Source organism: Triticum dicoccoides, chromosome 5B, assembly GCF_002162155.2.
Source record: "Triticum dicoccoides isolate Atlit2015 ecotype Zavitan chromosome 5B, WEW_v2.0, whole genome shotgun sequence".
Taxonomy (NCBI): Eukaryota; Viridiplantae; Streptophyta; class Magnoliopsida; order Poales; family Poaceae; genus Triticum; species Triticum dicoccoides.
Genome location: NC_041389.1, coordinates 717,286,760 through 717,303,780, shown reverse-complemented (window position 1 = coordinate 717,303,780; position 17,021 = coordinate 717,286,760). Strand labels below are relative to the sequence as shown.

At 44.1% G+C, this 17,021-nt stretch overlaps 1 protein-coding gene across 1 annotated transcript; it reads right to left on the bottom strand.

The window, feature by feature from the left end:
* Positions 1 to 1,082: 1,082 nt before the first annotated feature.
* LOC119312933 lies at positions 1,083 to 13,715 on the bottom strand. The gene is made up of 12 exons (XM_037588725.1): positions 13,408 to 13,715; positions 12,537 to 13,329; positions 11,626 to 11,913; positions 11,328 to 11,501; positions 9,172 to 10,138; positions 9,020 to 9,108; positions 6,230 to 6,325; positions 4,976 to 6,130; positions 3,583 to 4,296; positions 3,290 to 3,482; positions 2,308 to 3,171; positions 1,083 to 1,403 (listed from the first exon to the last, which is right to left on the bottom strand). Exons 2-12 carry the CDS (start codon positions 13,287 to 13,289, stop codon positions 1,279 to 1,281), a joined length of 5,418 nt encoding a protein of 1,805 aa, XP_037444622.1. The 5' UTR covers positions 13,290 to 13,329; positions 13,408 to 13,715; the 3' UTR covers positions 1,083 to 1,278.
* Between the last annotated feature and the right edge of the window lie 3,306 nt (positions 13,716 to 17,021).

Genomic DNA, 17,021 nt, shown 5'->3' with positions numbered 1-17,021 from the left:
AACTCGCGTCACACCTGTACTGCACGATCGTTGCATGATCGCCTCTCCCCACGTCCTGCCGTGGTTGCGCCCGGCTCCCCTATATATATGTACTCCTCTCTGTATCCTGGAAACACACTGAACAATCAAACATTTTACAGGAGCAGCCATGGAGTGATGTTGATTCAAAAGTTGCATTGCAGAGGAGAAGCGGCTGCTGGACTGTGATTGGGGAGCCATTGGGGAAGAAACGACAATGGCCGAGAGTGGCGGCGGCTTGGTGGAGGTCGTGAGCAAAAGAACTTTTTTCCCCAAAAACTGAGCCGATAGGATATATTAAAGGACATCGGAGACTGCTTGCTAGCTTGCTGCGAGCACGTTGACAAGATTACCGGCCCAGAAGTAGCTGAAGCACTGGTGCTACATGCGGTGGCTCACACCCGCGAGGAAGGCTTTCCAAGGGACGTTTTACAATCAGATTGTTTATCCATTATCCAGAGAAACAATGCTTCTACCGTTGATCGCTCGCCGGTGAGGCTCGCCGGTGCTGATATCAAGGAGTTGGTGCCATTCTTGTCGTCCATTCACTTTAGTCATGTAAATCATTTGTTGGTTGTCGCAGCACATATTCTAGTTAGATCATCTGAGTCCTTCAATGACTTTGTTTTTCGTAACCCCAGATTGTAACCGGGAGGCACTCTCCTAATAATCCTTGATCAATGAAAGCGCGATATTTCTCAAAAAAAAAGAACTTATGAGATTGACCAGCACGAGAAAGTATCGCATGGAAACTCAGTGGAATCATTGAAACTGATGTCCGATTAGTATCCAGATCAATCAAGTTTTTTTTTTTGAGACAAAGATCAATCAAGTTCAGCTCATACGATGAGCTCTGGCCCGAAAGTTCATCTCAACTCCTGCCCCGAGATTTAGAGCTGATTACAGATAGGTAAATCATCTATGTATATCGATTAACCCACAAGCTTATATACTTCTTCCCTCGATTTAGTCTGCCCAGTAGGTTTGTAGTAGATGTGGGTACAGGTTACTTGATCTAACAGCCAGGGATGAGACGAGGGGAATGGTGACAGTGGAGCAGAACAAACGGCTGGGTCACACAAATGTCAGTTTTCATCAGTTGGGTATCAGAATTCTTGTCAATCCATCCATGTCATATACGTAGAATTAGAAGTCGCATCACAAATTTGTGAAACAAGCATTACATCCGGTTAATCCCAGTTACATGCCGTTACTCGAGGTTTTGTAGCAGAAACAAGGGGTTGCATCACAAATCAGCGATTATAAAATCGATCTGGGCATCAATTGTTCTTGTTTGCAAGCACCACCTTTGACCAAAACCTTGCAAGCAACCTTCTGTTGGAGGTCTTCAGCAATGAGCGCCGTTTTTTGCTTGGTTTGGTCATCTATACAGCAAATGATTCAATCAGTTAGGCATCCATCACTTGGGTAACAAACACTTTTACCACTTTGTCTAACACTAGTAATGATAGCAAGCAAGTACAACTAATTCGTGAATAGATCGAAGTATAGCAGATTTAGCTGTGCAAACAGAACAAACAACTCTGTCCAGGTTGAGACTCGTGATTTAGTTCATTTAGAATATTCTTAGAAAAATAGCAAATGTTTAAGTGCAATGTCTGAACTGATAGCACCACTCGGTTATTCAAGAGGCACATCACTTTGCTAAACGAAAATTGTAAATGACAGAAAAATAAATGACAGAAACCATGAATGGAAGGAACTATGCTACAACGAAACTAATGAAGCAAAAGCAAAGATTACTAATGAGCTAGTTACTTACGTGCAGATGTATTCTCTTGAGAATAAATACACATGGCAGCTTTAAAAAAAAAACAGAACACCTTATATTGGATTCAACACCAAAAAGTGTGTGCTATCCTAAGTGCCTGCTAGTTACTATTCATTCATTGTTATCCAGAGTTTAATTGCAACTGAAATATATGTATTTCTAACTATCGGTTTTAAATCGCATTGTAGGTCTGTTACTGAATTTCATACTGGAAGAACAATGGATCTGCTCATTGTGTGCATGACAGCAGCTCCAATTGACAATCTAATCTTTAACACTTATCTTTTTTTTCTTAGTTTCTGTAAACTACTAGTTCTAAAATAGTATGTCAGGGAGTTTTCTGTTTATAAATCTGCACTTGAGACAACAAACTCATTTGTGTCATTTGCATAATGATATTTAAATTATCATTGGTATCTTTGTAATGGTGCTATCTTTGAGATCTCTAATTTTTCAAGCAACCTGTTACACTCGGTGTCAAGGAAATGTGGAAGTACCTGTCTCTTCATCATCAGATATGCATATCACATCAGGAGCCGCCAAGCCATGGGGATAACTGGGCAGCCCAAGACCTTCTGTTAGCCATTCATCCAGTGATGCTGAATCAGAATCTGACTGCGGCGAGCCTGGTGCGGAAGGCCCAACACCACTACTTGGCAACACATTCGACGCAGCTGAGCAAACGCTAGACGTCATAGTCAAACCTCGCGGTGATGTTAGTGGAAGAACTGGATTTGGAATCGAAGGTACTGGCGACAGCAGGTGTGTTGGCTGTGGACTTGATGCCAGTGGTGGAACCTGCCGAATTTGATGTGAACTTGATGGCCCCAAGGGTGCGGGTATAGTTGGGTGTGAACTTAGGTGCAAGCTTGACAGTGATGGGTTCCCAGGGGGAGCGGCCTGTGGGCATGATTGTCTTATATTTATTGGAGTCACAGGGGTAGACCATCTCCTTGCAGACATGCTCTCCAGCCTAGTTGGAAGCTGCTGCTGATTTGCAGATGCCATCGAATGCACCTGTGGAGGCAACATGCGCTGAAGATGAGCAGGTGCACGTGCTAGTTCACTCTGTACTCCAAAGCTCCCCCATGGCAGAACTGGCACGAGACTAAAACTAGTTGATGTTGATCTGGCAATGTTGTTTAGTATGGAGGGATGTGGTCTGACCACTTGTGAAGATGGCGATGATGATGGTGATGGTCGATCGACCTGTAACGGCTGGACATGATGTATCAGCACTGGTGGTCGACCAGCTGACGACGACGCAGTTGGTGATGCAGTCGACGCCACCGCTGAAGGCCTCGTGGGAACTTGCTGAGAAGTCTGGGGTGTCTGGTGATTTGGAGGGCTGTGGGCTCTAACTGCAGATCAAAGTAATTGGCATTAGCAATAGAGATTTGGGATGGATGTTTGCAAATCATGTCAGCATATTCATTTAGAGGACATAAAAAAAGATTGTCTATAGTCAATACTCAATACCTTGTTCTCCAGAAGATATGAATTCCTTCTGAAGATTGTCAGCTAGTGACTGGTTGAGGAGAACTTTCTCACATAAATTATTTAGTGTCTTCATTTGCTGAAGATGAGAGGAATCTTGTTCTTGAAGTAACAAATCATACTTTTGTTTGAGCTTCTCCCTTTCTTGGCTATACTCGGTCCTAAGTTGTGATTGCTGTCCATAAGTGAAAAAATGAGAACAAGATGAATCCCAGAACTAGTGTACGAAATTCACAACCAAGATATACATACATAAGCTAGAAGAAATGGCAAACCTTTAGCTCATTGGTTTTATTAAGCGAGTCAATGCATAACCGGAATCTGTTCAACTCATTTTTCAGTGGATCATCACCAACTGGTGGATGATTAAACATCCTTGGTGCCAACGGAAAGAGTTGTGCTGAAGAACCCGGTGCAGCGTCGGGTTGATGACTTGGTGGTTGACACTGATCAGGGTGAGTTCTTTCAAGCAGAATACTGGACGGTGGAACCGATGGATGCATTGCAGATGGCAAACACTGAGATGATGGTACACGAGAAAGGCTTGCTTGTTCTACATCTCTTTGTGAAAGCTCAGTTGGCGTACTTGGTTGTGCAGACTGAATTATCAGATCTGTCTGAGTATAAACTTCCCTGGATGCTGATGGTTGCGTTTCAGGTTGCAAAGTCTGAGCTGGTGTTATACCAGAACGGTCTACTTGTTCTGCCTCTCTTTGCAGAAGTTGTACTGGTGCTACAATTGGTTGGGCTGACTGCATTACAAGATTGGCCTCAGCTTCAACTTCCTTAGACATTTGCAAGGAAGCCTGGCTGGGCACCAGAGCCACGGTCTGTGGTTCTAAGTAAGGTGGATCTGCATGAATACCGCCTCCATTGTCGATGTTAACTTCCATTTCTGCAAGGTCAGTCTCTCCCGGTAATGGTTGCGAACCCACACCACTCTGTCGCTCAACATGCTCAGTCCTTCTATGGTCACCACTTGAAGACTCCTGATATATGTTACAGGTACATATGATTAGTATCATAATGGGTCCTAGTAAAAAAAGGTCACAAGGAATACTAGTGCAACCATAATGTAATGAATCACCATGAATTGGAACATGAAGACCATGTGCTCAGCACTGACTCCAATGGAAAGACAAGTGCTGCATCAACTGTGATGTCTACTATTAGGAAGTGCATTCAAGTAAATGGGTACACTGTCACAGATGCTCATAGATGAGCCTACCAAACATTTCTTATCCTTTTGCTGTATTACAAAGAACTTAAATAAGTAATCTACAAACCATAAAACATGACAGAGTATGAAAGGCAACATACTACAAACACTTTTCTATGCCTAGTGTACTGTACAGCCCATGATGAGCAAGTACCTATGTCCACATTGCTATGTGGAAAGAGCAAAAAACAACACATCCTAGATAAGCCTACTAAACAACTCCTTTCCTTTTTGCTATGTCCGAAAAATCTACAATCCATAAAACATGACATGAAACTTGAACCAAAGCTTCAATCTGTTATAATAAATTGACTGCAAATTATGTTGGAAGTTTCTGTAAAAAATAAAAATAAAAATCTGACATTCCTGACATGGATAAGCTTATAAAATCAGAATGACAGCACTCCAAAGAACTAGTAAGTACAGGACCTGATTAATCCATGCCCTACCTGATTAATAGAATTATCAATTGCAGGACTAGAAATTAATTGGTGTTGAACAGCCAGAGATGCCCCTCCTCGCGAGTTGATGATATCAGAACTATTGCTGATCATGTTCTCTCTCAAACCAATACCTTCTTCTGATGCTAGCCTTCCTTCAACAGAACCATTTCTCGCTGCTTCTGCATTGATAACATCAGATGGAATCACACTACAAACCGATGTAACTTCCATCGCTGAGGTTTCATGCAAAGACTGCGGACAGTTTGCCAAAGTAGCTGTATCAACACAGGTGTTAAAGTGGCTGAATTCCTCAATAGCAAAGTCTGAATCTGGTAAATAGATATGCTGATCAAAAGTATGATCTAAATGGCCATAATTTGCTTCGTGAAGGAACTTTTCCTTCAACTGCAACTCCTTAGTCCACACCTTTGATTGCTGTAAGTCAAGCTTCTCACGCTGGTACCTCATGTGCTTCAGAAACGCATATAGTAGCATAGTGAACCATTCAACTATTAGGTTTGTTAGCATAGTGAGGCATTCAACTAGTAGCTTTGTTTGACCACCTCTGTTCTCTGGATCAGCTTGAGACCTACGAAGATGTTCCACAACTATTCTGCATGCTTCTCTCAGTTTCACCACTCCCTTGTGCCTGTGCATGTCAAACATTGCCACCTCGTTTGCTTGTTTATCATGGATATTCTTTTCTCTCAAGGAAAAAACCATGTCAACTAAATTAATTCTTGTCTCTGTGATTCTACTAAGAAGTGCGTCCTTTGATAAATCTTGTTTTTCATGAATCTCTGGAACAGATAGCAGTTCCTTCTCTCCTGATACGATAGCCTCAATCACTAAATCATGTGAATCCTCTTGATGTGATTCGTTCCCACCAACAGATGCTGTCTGCTTAGGGATTGGCTTGTCATTTCCATATTTAGTTGAGGTCTCCTGCCGGTATGGTGATATGTCCTTTACTGAAATTGATTGATTGTTCTTGCCTGTTCCGCCTCCTCTACGTGCAAACTTCTTCTTTAGGTTCCTTAGCTTCTTATAAACCAACTCAGTGAAAGTTACACTGCACTCATAGTTCAAGTGTTTTTCAGCAAGGGCCAGTGATTCTTTATGATTAACCTTGTGCCTTGAGAGAGACGCAGCATGCCAGCACTGAAGTAAAGCATGCAAAGAAGGAAAAGATTCAGGAAGAACAGCAACATTTAACATTGAACATGTAGTACAAAAAATTAAAGAAGACTCGTCTCTAACCAGTGCAATGTTGAATGGATGCTTTGGCTCCTGACTGACTTGGTAATTCTTCAAAGCATACTCAAGAAGTTCCTCACATACACATTTAACACTCCCCTGCACAACATGTTACCGTTCTATCAAAGAATCCAATCAGCTAAAATAGCAAAATGATGAGTATATGAAATCATGTGTCTTCAGAAATTTCAACCTCGCTCAAATCGTAGGGTAAATTATTTTTTGATAACTTATTTGCTACACATAATGTATTGCTGTTCAGAATTGCTGCACTCTTCAGTTTAGGCACAATTTATGATTGTTGATCAATTACAAACAACCAAACATTTTACTTCTCTTCGGGATGTATTTGGTTGGTTCTTAATATCTTCCTTGCAGAACTTTCAATACTGCCAATAGGTTTGTACTTCTGACCAAAGGAATATATTAAACACTAAGAGCAACTCTAGCAGAATCGGCAAAACGGCCCAATCGCCATAATAACCAACTGTGCATTCGGGGCCAAAAAAAAGGTGTCTAGCAAAGTCACCATATCACCCTTGGCCTCCAAGATTTTTGGAACATGCTCCAATATGGCATGTGTCAGATGCCCGTACCAGTCCTGCAGCCACTTATCTCACCACAAAACGAGCCAATTAATGGTTGTCGCCTTGTGTCCAACAGCCCGCGCCCATTTCTGCCACATTTTCCCGCCACCCGCCCACCCCGTTTCCTGCCGCTCGTGGATTTAAAAAGGCCAGCACTCGTCCCAGCTCATCTCCCTGCCGCCCACAGCTCCACTTTCTTCTCCACTTCCCTCCTTGTCCTCACCATGCCGCTTCGCCGAAGGCCGGACTGGCTGCCACTCACGGAGGAGACACGGCAGCTGGACAGGAGGACGTCCAGGAGGAGGACGCCCTCATCATGGAGGAGTGCGATCGCCAGGACGAGCTGGAGGGTGTCGCAGGCCGCCCGCTGCTGCAAAGCCCTGCACGGTCGCGTCCAAGATCGACTTCACGGCTGGTTTCCCGCCGCTCCCTCACTGCTAGGGCAGCTTGGGATGCCCACCAGGCCGCCGCCTCTGCCATAGGCGTCAAGGAGGCAGCATCAAAGAGGCCGCGGCGGAGAGGGAATGCGCCTTCTGGGCCAACTTCAAGGTGGCGCAGGCGGTAGTACAGGAGATGGACCCACAGAAGGAGCGCTCCATCTGGGATCATCCCCCCGCTGGCCAAGCCACCCCCAACCTCAATGATGGTGTCTGCCCAAAATGGTGAAGGCACTCATGCCCAATTTTGTGCGGCCAGGGAGCGTGGACGCGTCTGTCCCCTTCCAAGTCCAGCTCTGGCAAGAACCGCGCCGAACCGCCCCGCCGCCACACCTAGTCCTCAACCCGACGCGCCTAATATCTAATATATGTAAGACATTGTCGCTTATCGACATTCCCCTAGATATAGTCACTACAAACATATAAAAGCAACAATTGTCCCCCCCCCCCCTCTTTAATTATGTATGAAAATGTCGCCAATCGACGTTTCTCCTCCTATATAAGAACTTTGTATCGCGATCTTATTTGAATTTAGTGTCTGAATCGCTCCAATTGAGTGTGAGTATTGAATTGACAAAACCAAAAAAAGGGGGGGAAATTGGAGGCTGCATATGCCAAAGTTTGCGCGATGCCTTGGCAGCTCCAAAAAATTGTGGAGCGCCCTCCATATGCGTTTTGGAGGCTGCGGGTATGGCGACTCTGCTAGAGTTGCTCCAACACTCCTAAAATGTGAAATCCAATAGAATGGCATAATGATGTTTCATGCTGCCAAATAAAATCTGAAGTGTACAGAGAGAAGAACTCTACTGATGATATTGGTATCAGTTTGGCATTGCCAGCACCAACAATGGAGATGCTAGCAAGACTCGTAATATGGTACTAAAAACAATGTACTTACATTAGGTTAGCTAGTAGTAACTACTAAATATAAATTGGTTGAAGATGACACAACAAGAACTAAAGCAAGCTTTTCAGTACTCTCTCAAAAAAATGTTACAAAAATCTGATGTTACGGAGACCCAACTTGGCAAAAAGCTATCATTAGGTATTTGTGACACATTATGTGTGACACAGCGAGAATCTTCCATTATACACAGAAAAAATTATCAAAATCCTACTTGCTAAAAGAACTGACTTGAGAGCTTAAAAATATTAACTACTGGTTGTTGCCTCAAGTATTTTACCAATATTAGTAAATTAAGAAGAGTAAACTGTTTAAGTATAATGGCCGGCCCTTTCTCAGTTCGGACTTTTGGTTGAACTGGATGGTGCATGCAACTAAAAACTCCCTCTGTTTCAAATACTTCACACATTAGCTTTGTCTCAAGTCAAATCTTGTGAAGTTTGACCAAGTTAATAGAAAAAAATATTCAAAAAAAAAATACCAACATTCACAATAACAAATCAATATCACTAGATCCATCATGGAATATATTTTTGTATTGTATTTATTTAGTATGGTAGATATTGGTATTCTTTTATATAAATGTGGTCAAATATTACAATGTTTTGACTTAAGACAAAAGCAATATGAGAAGTATTTTGAAACGTACTATGGTATCTGAGCCAAGAGGTGTCAAGCTCAACACCTGGACAACGCAGTATTTATTATTTAATAGAATATCTACGGCCTACATCAATCTGACATTTAAGGCCTGACAGAACCATGACGTGACGGGCACTCCCAAGTCCAAACTGATGAAGAAGGGCGGGCAATATATTTCAACACAAACATCAAGAGAACAATGAAATCGTTACATTCAGCATACCGGTAGTTCAAACAATTCATATAGCTTTGAGAACTCTCGCTTCAATTGGATGTGCAGACTATTTTGTGTGTCCTGAAGATTTTCCACCCCTACAAAATGGAGTCTGTTAGAACAGTTCATTATTGACACCAAAAACAGAGCTGTTAGTATACCTTGTTCCTGCCATGTGTCGTCAACTGATATTTGATGAGAACTAGATGCCGTATTAATTTCAGGCAATATTGAGTCATTGTCTTTGCCAGCTAAAACATTTGCAGATGAATCCAAGATTCCAGCAATTTTTCTATGTTTGGTACTGGCTTCAGCATCATCAGCAGGAATTTTCCCTTCTTCCATGCTTTGTCTCTTTCTACAGCTTCTTTGTGCCGGCCCAGTTATATACTGCCAACGAGGAGACTTCCGACCTAGCAAATTTACCCAGAACTTTGGGAGATCACTATCAGGTGCAGAGATCCCCTCCGTCTCACCTACTAAAACAGTATCTCTAGAATAAAAAGGTCCACTCAGATGAGCTTGTGATATGGCTGCATTGCTCATCTTGGTGCTGGGATCATCTTCAGTGGATAACTTTGATAGGTACTCCAAAAGTACTTTATCCATGAACAGTTTTTCAGCATCAGAATCCTTGCTTAAATATGCATCGTTTTCTAGCCCTTCCAGTCTACTGAAGAGAAATGATGCACCCCAACTAAGCAGAGAATGGCTCAGGATAGGCGTTATATTCTGGACACTGCCATCAAAAGTACGATCATGCTTTGCAAGTATAAGAGTCTTTTCCTCCACTGTACAAGATGAATACAAACGAAAAATGGGCACACATTCAGATTGTGACTCTATGCTGATCTTCCGGAGGACTCTCAAGTCATTTGTGGGATTCCAATCACTACAATATATGATGATGACATCAACTGATGATAGTTTAATGCTTGGGACACATGCACGACTATCAATCAAAAAAATAAACCGGCCCTTAGTCGTGTCATTGAACATACTCATTGCAGCCTCTTTCTTTGGTAAACTGAAACCATGCTTCACCCGTTCAAATGACTCAAAACCAAAGTTTTGACGGACAAAATCATCCAAAATGTCACCCATTTGATAGCCAGCCCCGTCATAAAACTGCATATAGAAGAAAGTACCATTATATTGCGCCGATAAGCTTGAGAAACCTTTCCAAAAGATCATGATATTTAATTCTAACAATGATGAATCAGAAACTACCAAACAATGATCTTAATAAGGGATATACCCGTCAGTTATTAAAAAGTACACATGGTGCTCGAAAAGTAACATTTTTACATTTTGAAAAAATGTACCCACATGTTTTTTTAACCGATGCCAAGATGTTAGAATATGTGCTTGCATAATGTTGTTTCTGAAGTGAACCATATGTGCACTGTACACAGAAAAATATAAATTTTAGAACAAGTGCAGATGTGTCAGCTTTCTGCAGGGTCAACCATGCATTCATATAGACACCATTGGGGGCAGAGGGGGTTGTTCAAGTAAGAACACAAGACTGAGAAAGACTCTGACTAAAGGATTGAACATGGACTTCTTTCAGGATGAGCAATGGTCTAATAGGGGCTACTTTGCTAAAAATCTGTGTGTTATATGTTTCCAGATATAAGCCAACAGGCCATAAAGAAGATGCCTAAGAATCTATTTCCCGAGGAACCAGCAGTACAATGGTGCAGCATGTGTTCGATACCGTTTCTCTGCCGGTCTGCCCCACTGAATGCCAAGCTTGGTCCAACAATTGACATTAAAGGGGCATCTGAAGAAAAGACGGATGCTGGTTTTCTACTGCCCGTTGCTGCAAAGGACACAAGAGTTACCATTGGAGAGAGTGAAGTGCCGTGCAAGAATTTCTTTGGTGTTTAAACTGTCAAACTAAATCAATGTCTAGAAACTCCATGCTGCGGGATTCTTATGTGCATAACTGTACTAAAGTGAAACATCACCGGTCTTTCTGCAGCTCTTGATTTTGCGACTGAGTGAAGTGATACCCAGATGTTATTACTAATAATTTGACAAAATGTACCAAAGAGCAAAGACAGCTTGAATTTTTTCCTCATATGAGAAGTTAATAACACTTGTGCATAACATTGACAAATAAGCAAGGGAAATCATCACATGCTTCAGTTACCAAAAATAAATAATGCATGCTTTGAGGACGTAATGCTTGCCAACTCTTTAGATACAAGAACTAGTAATGAATCACACATAACAGACATTCCTACATAAATTGGGCCAAAATTAAATAGTGGAAGTAATTATTTGAGGCATGGTACCACAAAACGCTCACCTGGGAGAGGATAAGAACTCTCTTCCTTTTTTCCTTGATTTCTCGGAGCATTTTGTCAAGAAGCAGTAGCTTGCCACTTGCACACACTCCAATATCTACGATATCACTTACTGGGTGGCCCTTGGGAAGTGAGGCTTGCAGCATTTCATCTACTAGATAAGGGTGGTCGCAGCACTGTTGCATGATAAGATCAGTAAAGACAGTTAGCTATGCAAATTGAGTAACATTGCAGTTTCTGTCTAGCTCCCTAGTGTGATAAAAAGGTATCATGCATGCTCAGAATATTTTAACAGCTAACCTTCCGGAGGGATACAAGAATGTTGCGAAGAGCACCAACACTGTCAGCTTTTGGATGTGATTGAAGCGCTGGTGAATTTGAAAGTAGGGTATAACAGTACATTTCTAGTTGCACTCGTGAAAGGCGAGCAGGAACCCAATACTCCACAAATTTTGATGAGTCCGCTTTCCGGGCCATTTCAACATGAAGTGTGAGTTCTGAACAGTTATCAGTTGGCTCTCTAGCATCCATTGCAGGACTGCTTTCAGCCACAATATTTTGTGAGCGCTGATCAGCAGTCATATGTGCCTGTTCAAGAATTGATAGTGTAACCAAGTCCTTTGATACAGATGGTAGGATGATAAGAGAAAGAAAAGCAGCATTGCAAATAAGAAGCCAACATATTGAAGCAACAAGGATGTTGCGCAAAAATCAAGCATTTGCTTAATAGGAATTCAAGTTGCTAAAAGGAAACTATACAGGGTATCAGGCGGACACTGCATCTTGCATAGGTTGTAATAAAGTCAGAAGCTCAAGACGTTATATGAGATAATTCAGGTGCAAATAAAAGAACATTTTGATGTATTACTGTAATATGTGTTCAGTTATTTACTTCGATTTTGCTACTCGAGGCTTACAACATATAAAGGATGAAGGAAAATAACAATGATAATTACAGTAATGCTTTGTAATAATGTAAGGTCAAGAGCTGTAATAATTTAAGCCCAAGAGGTGATATGTGATCTATGAGCAACGAAAGAACATATTAATCTATTACCAGAATTTGTTATTTAATTCTACTTTGCTACTCCAGGGTAAAGACCTACAAAGGATGAAGGCAGAGAGGACTGGTACTTACAGCAACACCTTGATTTCACAAAGAGTAGAATCAAAAAACCAACAACTCGAGAATAGAGGATGGTTGAGCAAACCTCTGAAATGGGAGCAGATTTTTCAACATCAGTTTTCGACAGAACTGTCTCCAGTATCACCTCGGGAGCTTCACACCGACCAGAAGTATAGCCTTCAGAAAATTCATTGACGACTTGACTTAAATGTGCCTGGTTATCTTCTTCATGTGCGCCACTTTCTTCATACCTCAAAACAGAGCGATTGTCTTCCACGGTTGGCCTTTTCTGCTGCTTCAATGGCCTGGTACAACTCTCGGAAGCATCATGCGTATTCTTGGTTGAGTTACGTTCGTCAATTTTTCCTTTTACGGTTTTGCCAAGAGCAGCCACTGGACTAGGAGGAACTCCAGTTGAATCATTTGAAGCAGCAGAAGCTGAAATGGTACTTTTCTTTACTCCGCCGGACATTTTTGGGGTACTGGCCTTCCTGGTCGACCCCTTTAGCTTCTTTGCCGATGATTTCGGGGAATCAGGTGTGCTGGGGTTGCTCCTGCCCCTCATAGATGTCTGCGGAACCGGTGTAGCAGCAGAACTGGTGGTGGTCATCACAATGGGATCCTTTCCTGTTGTTTCTCGGCTCAACCTCCTGAGGTTTGGCCTCTGCTCATAGCTTGTTTCACGCGTGGACAAGCTTCTGGACTCCCTTCCACTGGCAGACGAGTTGGGGCTCGTTGCAGACTTGGGGTCTTCCGCATTGGTGGCGGCGCCGGCTTTGGTCGCACTGGTGTCCCCTGCTCCCTCATTGTTCGCCCCTCCTGACCGGGTATTGGCCATCCGCTTCAGTAGAAATCAATCAACGAATCGGGCAGGGCACCTAGAATAACGCAATCAGAAGCAAAGGGGGGTCAGAAATTTGGCAAGAACATCACAAAAGTTGGATTTTTTTTTTTACCTCACAGTCGAATTGCTACGGAGTGGTTCGCCGTGGTCGAGCCGGCGGGCACAGGGAGGCTGAGCGAAAGAGGAGAGACGGCGCAGGCGGTGCCGGGGTAGAGCTCCTGCGGCGGCCCGTCGTCTTGGTCGAGCTCCTGCGGCGGCCGGCCGGTCACTGTGGTCGAGGTAGATGGGCGCGGCCGGGGAGCGGAGGAGAGGAAGCCGGCGCGACGGAGGTGGATGAAGGGGTGGAGGCGGCCGACGCCGGTCTTGCGGCGGCGCGCTGGCGGCGACCTGGGAGCGCGCCGGCGGCCAGCTGCTGGACGGCGGAGGAGAACCCTAGAAATGGGGAATGTTGCGGCGGTCGGGAAATGGGGAACCGGTTGGATTTTTACAGTGAAAAATGTGCGTAATTTGTCTCATCATAATTCTGAAGTTTTTTTCATAAGGAAACCATGTTTATATTTCACTAGGCACGTGCCACGGGAGCCAATTTTTTTATAACACAAATCGAGAAATAAGAACCGGGGGTGAATCCCTGGCTTCTCAGAGCTCAGGCACTCTAGGTCGTCGGATCAAAATGCTTGATGCAATTTGGGCCGTCCGATCGAGTCGCTGTAGAGTCTTGGTCGTCGGATTGAACCCGTGCTCCTATAGCAATGAATAGTTTCACCCCGTGTAAGTATCTCGTGCCATCGCCTGTAATTAGTGTGCCCCACCAAGGGCATTTTAGTCATTTCTCACATAGACATATAAAGAAGTAGCAGCACCATGGTGACTGAAAACCTAGCCGCTTCTCGCCCACCCGCCTAGCCGCCACCGTCGTCCCCGCGTCCTTCTCGTGCGCCTCATTGGTGGTCGTCGCGCTCATGTCCTCCTCTCCTTCCCGTTTCTCTCCACCACCACGGCGTCGCCTCCTCCTCCCCTTCACTTCTTTTCTCTAGCCCCCAGCGCATGGTCGCCGCCACTTGTCTCTTCATCTCTCGCGTCCGTCCCGGCGGTGCCGGTTACTTGCAGGTAATGGGCGGCGGCCACGGCGCTCGATTTGATGCAGCGCCATAGACCAGTCCCTGTAGGAGAGAGAAAGGATGAGAGGGAGAGAGAGAAGGAAGGATATGAGATGGAGGTTCGTCGGCTGCCGGGAGAGGGGGTCAATCGCCGGCGTTGCATCGGCCTACGCCGACGCTGCCTTCCCTTGCAGTGGTGTCCCCTGCTCCCTCATTGTTCGCCCCTCCTGACTGGGTATTGGCCATCCGCTTCAGTAGAATCAGTCAACGCATTCAAGAGGGCACCTAAAATAACGCAATCAGAAGCAAAGGGGGGTCGGAAATTTGGCAACCCAGAGGTACGGGGGCATGTAGTACTGTACATCACAAAAGTTGGGTTTTTTTACCTCATAGTCGAACTGCTAGGGAGTCGCTCGTCATGGTCGAGCCGGCGAGCACAGGGAGGCGGAGCGAAAGAATAGAGACGGCGAAGGTGGTGCCTGGGCAGAGATCCTGCGGCGGCCCGTCGTCTTGGTCGAGCTCCTGCGACGACCGGCCGGTCACTTGGTCGAGGTAGATGGGGGCGGCCGGGGAGCGAAGGAGAGGAAGTCGGCACGACGAAGGTGGATGAAGGGGTGGATGCGGCCGACGCCGGTCTTGCGGCGGCCCACCGGCGGAGATGTAGGAGCGCGCCGGCGGCCAACTGATGGACGACAGACGAGAACCCTAGGAATGGGGAATGCCGCAGGGTCGGGGAGTGAGGAACCAATTGTTTTTTTTACAGTTTGCGTAATTTGGAGTATAAGGAAACCACATGTTTATATTCCACGGGAGCCAATTTTTTGCAACACAAATAAAAGAGCATACAGGGGAAATCTTGATGCAAATGAAATAACCAAAAGAAGGTTATGTAAGGCATAAGATTTCAGAACATTAGAGTGAAAATCTAATTATCTACTCCAATTTAAGGCATCAATGCAAATAGATTAAATCCAATTAAACATCCGCGACTAATCACATATTGTTTTTACAGATTTAAGATTTTGTTAACTCTCTCCCTCGGCTCCCTCTCTCTCTCTCACTCCATGTGCAACTAAGGCCAGACATGCAGCCTCTAATTCCGTCACATGAGCGTTGGCAAAACCTGATCATACCCCGGGCCGAACAGGGTTTCGGGTCGGGCTTGACAATGCCCAAAGTGAAAATCCCAAGCCCGGGCTCAGCCCGAAGCCCGAAAACATGTGAGTTCTCAAGCCCACCCCTAATGCAGTTTGCCATTCTATGCACGTGTAAACTCCGCTCGAAGCTGAAAGCCCGGCCCGAAAAGGTGAGAAATTGAAGCCTGAGCTCGTCCTAAGAGGCAAGCCCGACCGGCCTGGGCTTTTCGGGCCAGGTAGTCGGGCTGAGCTGCCCATGAACAGTTTTAGGTGTTGCCATATATCAGCTTCTCAACCTGGTTGAGTGAGTTCTTTACACGGTTGACCATAATAGCAAATGAACTGAAAAGTTCCTATAAATTGGGGATTGTTTCTCCAATCGAGAATTTCGCAATTGTCTACATAGATAGGTCATGTTTTCTGCCAATTTGGTGCCAAGAGAATGAACAACAAATATATAATACATATGCAAGTTATAAGTTTCAAATGAGGCATACAAATTGTTGCATTGGTGAGGTGTCACTTATGATGATCTATGAACCTGGATCCACTAGTCTAGTCTAATGTGTGGGGCATCCCTTGGGAGTTAAGGGAAGGTGGAGACAGCAGCAACCATGAGGAGCAAGCCAGATGTTCTTGATAGTGTCAAAGGGCGGTGCAACCACCGATTGAAACAGAAACAGGGAATGCTATAACATTTTTTTTTCCTATAACATGCTCACATCTACTATGATCCAATACCATGTACATTTATGTTGAATTGAAGTGAGTAAAATTACAACCAACTTGCATGTATTAGTTGTAATCTAGAAATATTCTTGATGATAGTGTCGGTTTTGGGTAGATATAAATGGCCATGAACACTAGTACAGTACACAATGAGCTAAAATAAAGCAATACTTGCACATTATCGAATTTCTTGTAGATTGCTGCATACCTGCACAAGAAGCAATTGGGATGTAGTAATATCAAGGAGGCCGAATGATGCATGTTTGATATCTACACTACACAGGAACTCAGATGGACAAAACCCCACCCACCATCCAGGGAATAGACCAAGGACCGCTTATTACTGGGATCTTCTCTCCACACCAAACGTGATAAAAGCTTTGCTCTTGCCTTTGCTTCAGAGACCTTCATGAATCTACTAACTGTCAAATTCAAATACTTGACTGTAAATTAAGGTGTAACCTGTGCAATTTGTTTTTTGAATGAACTTCCTACTGGAGGAGACAGTCTTGAACTCCCGTGAACTAAAGTATATATAGTTTCCTGCTGATGCGAAACCTTCTCTGCTTTCGAGACTACGAGCTTCTGATCTGCAAACGCAGAACAACTTATCAGTTAAGCCGTTTCCTTGTGCGAGAAAGAATCTGAATGTTGCTGAGTAAGGGCATCTACAACGGCGACTCACAAACCGCCCGCATATATCCAAACCGTGAAAGTCATCTAACGCAGTCCATGATTTTGCTGCAAACTGGAAGCAAACG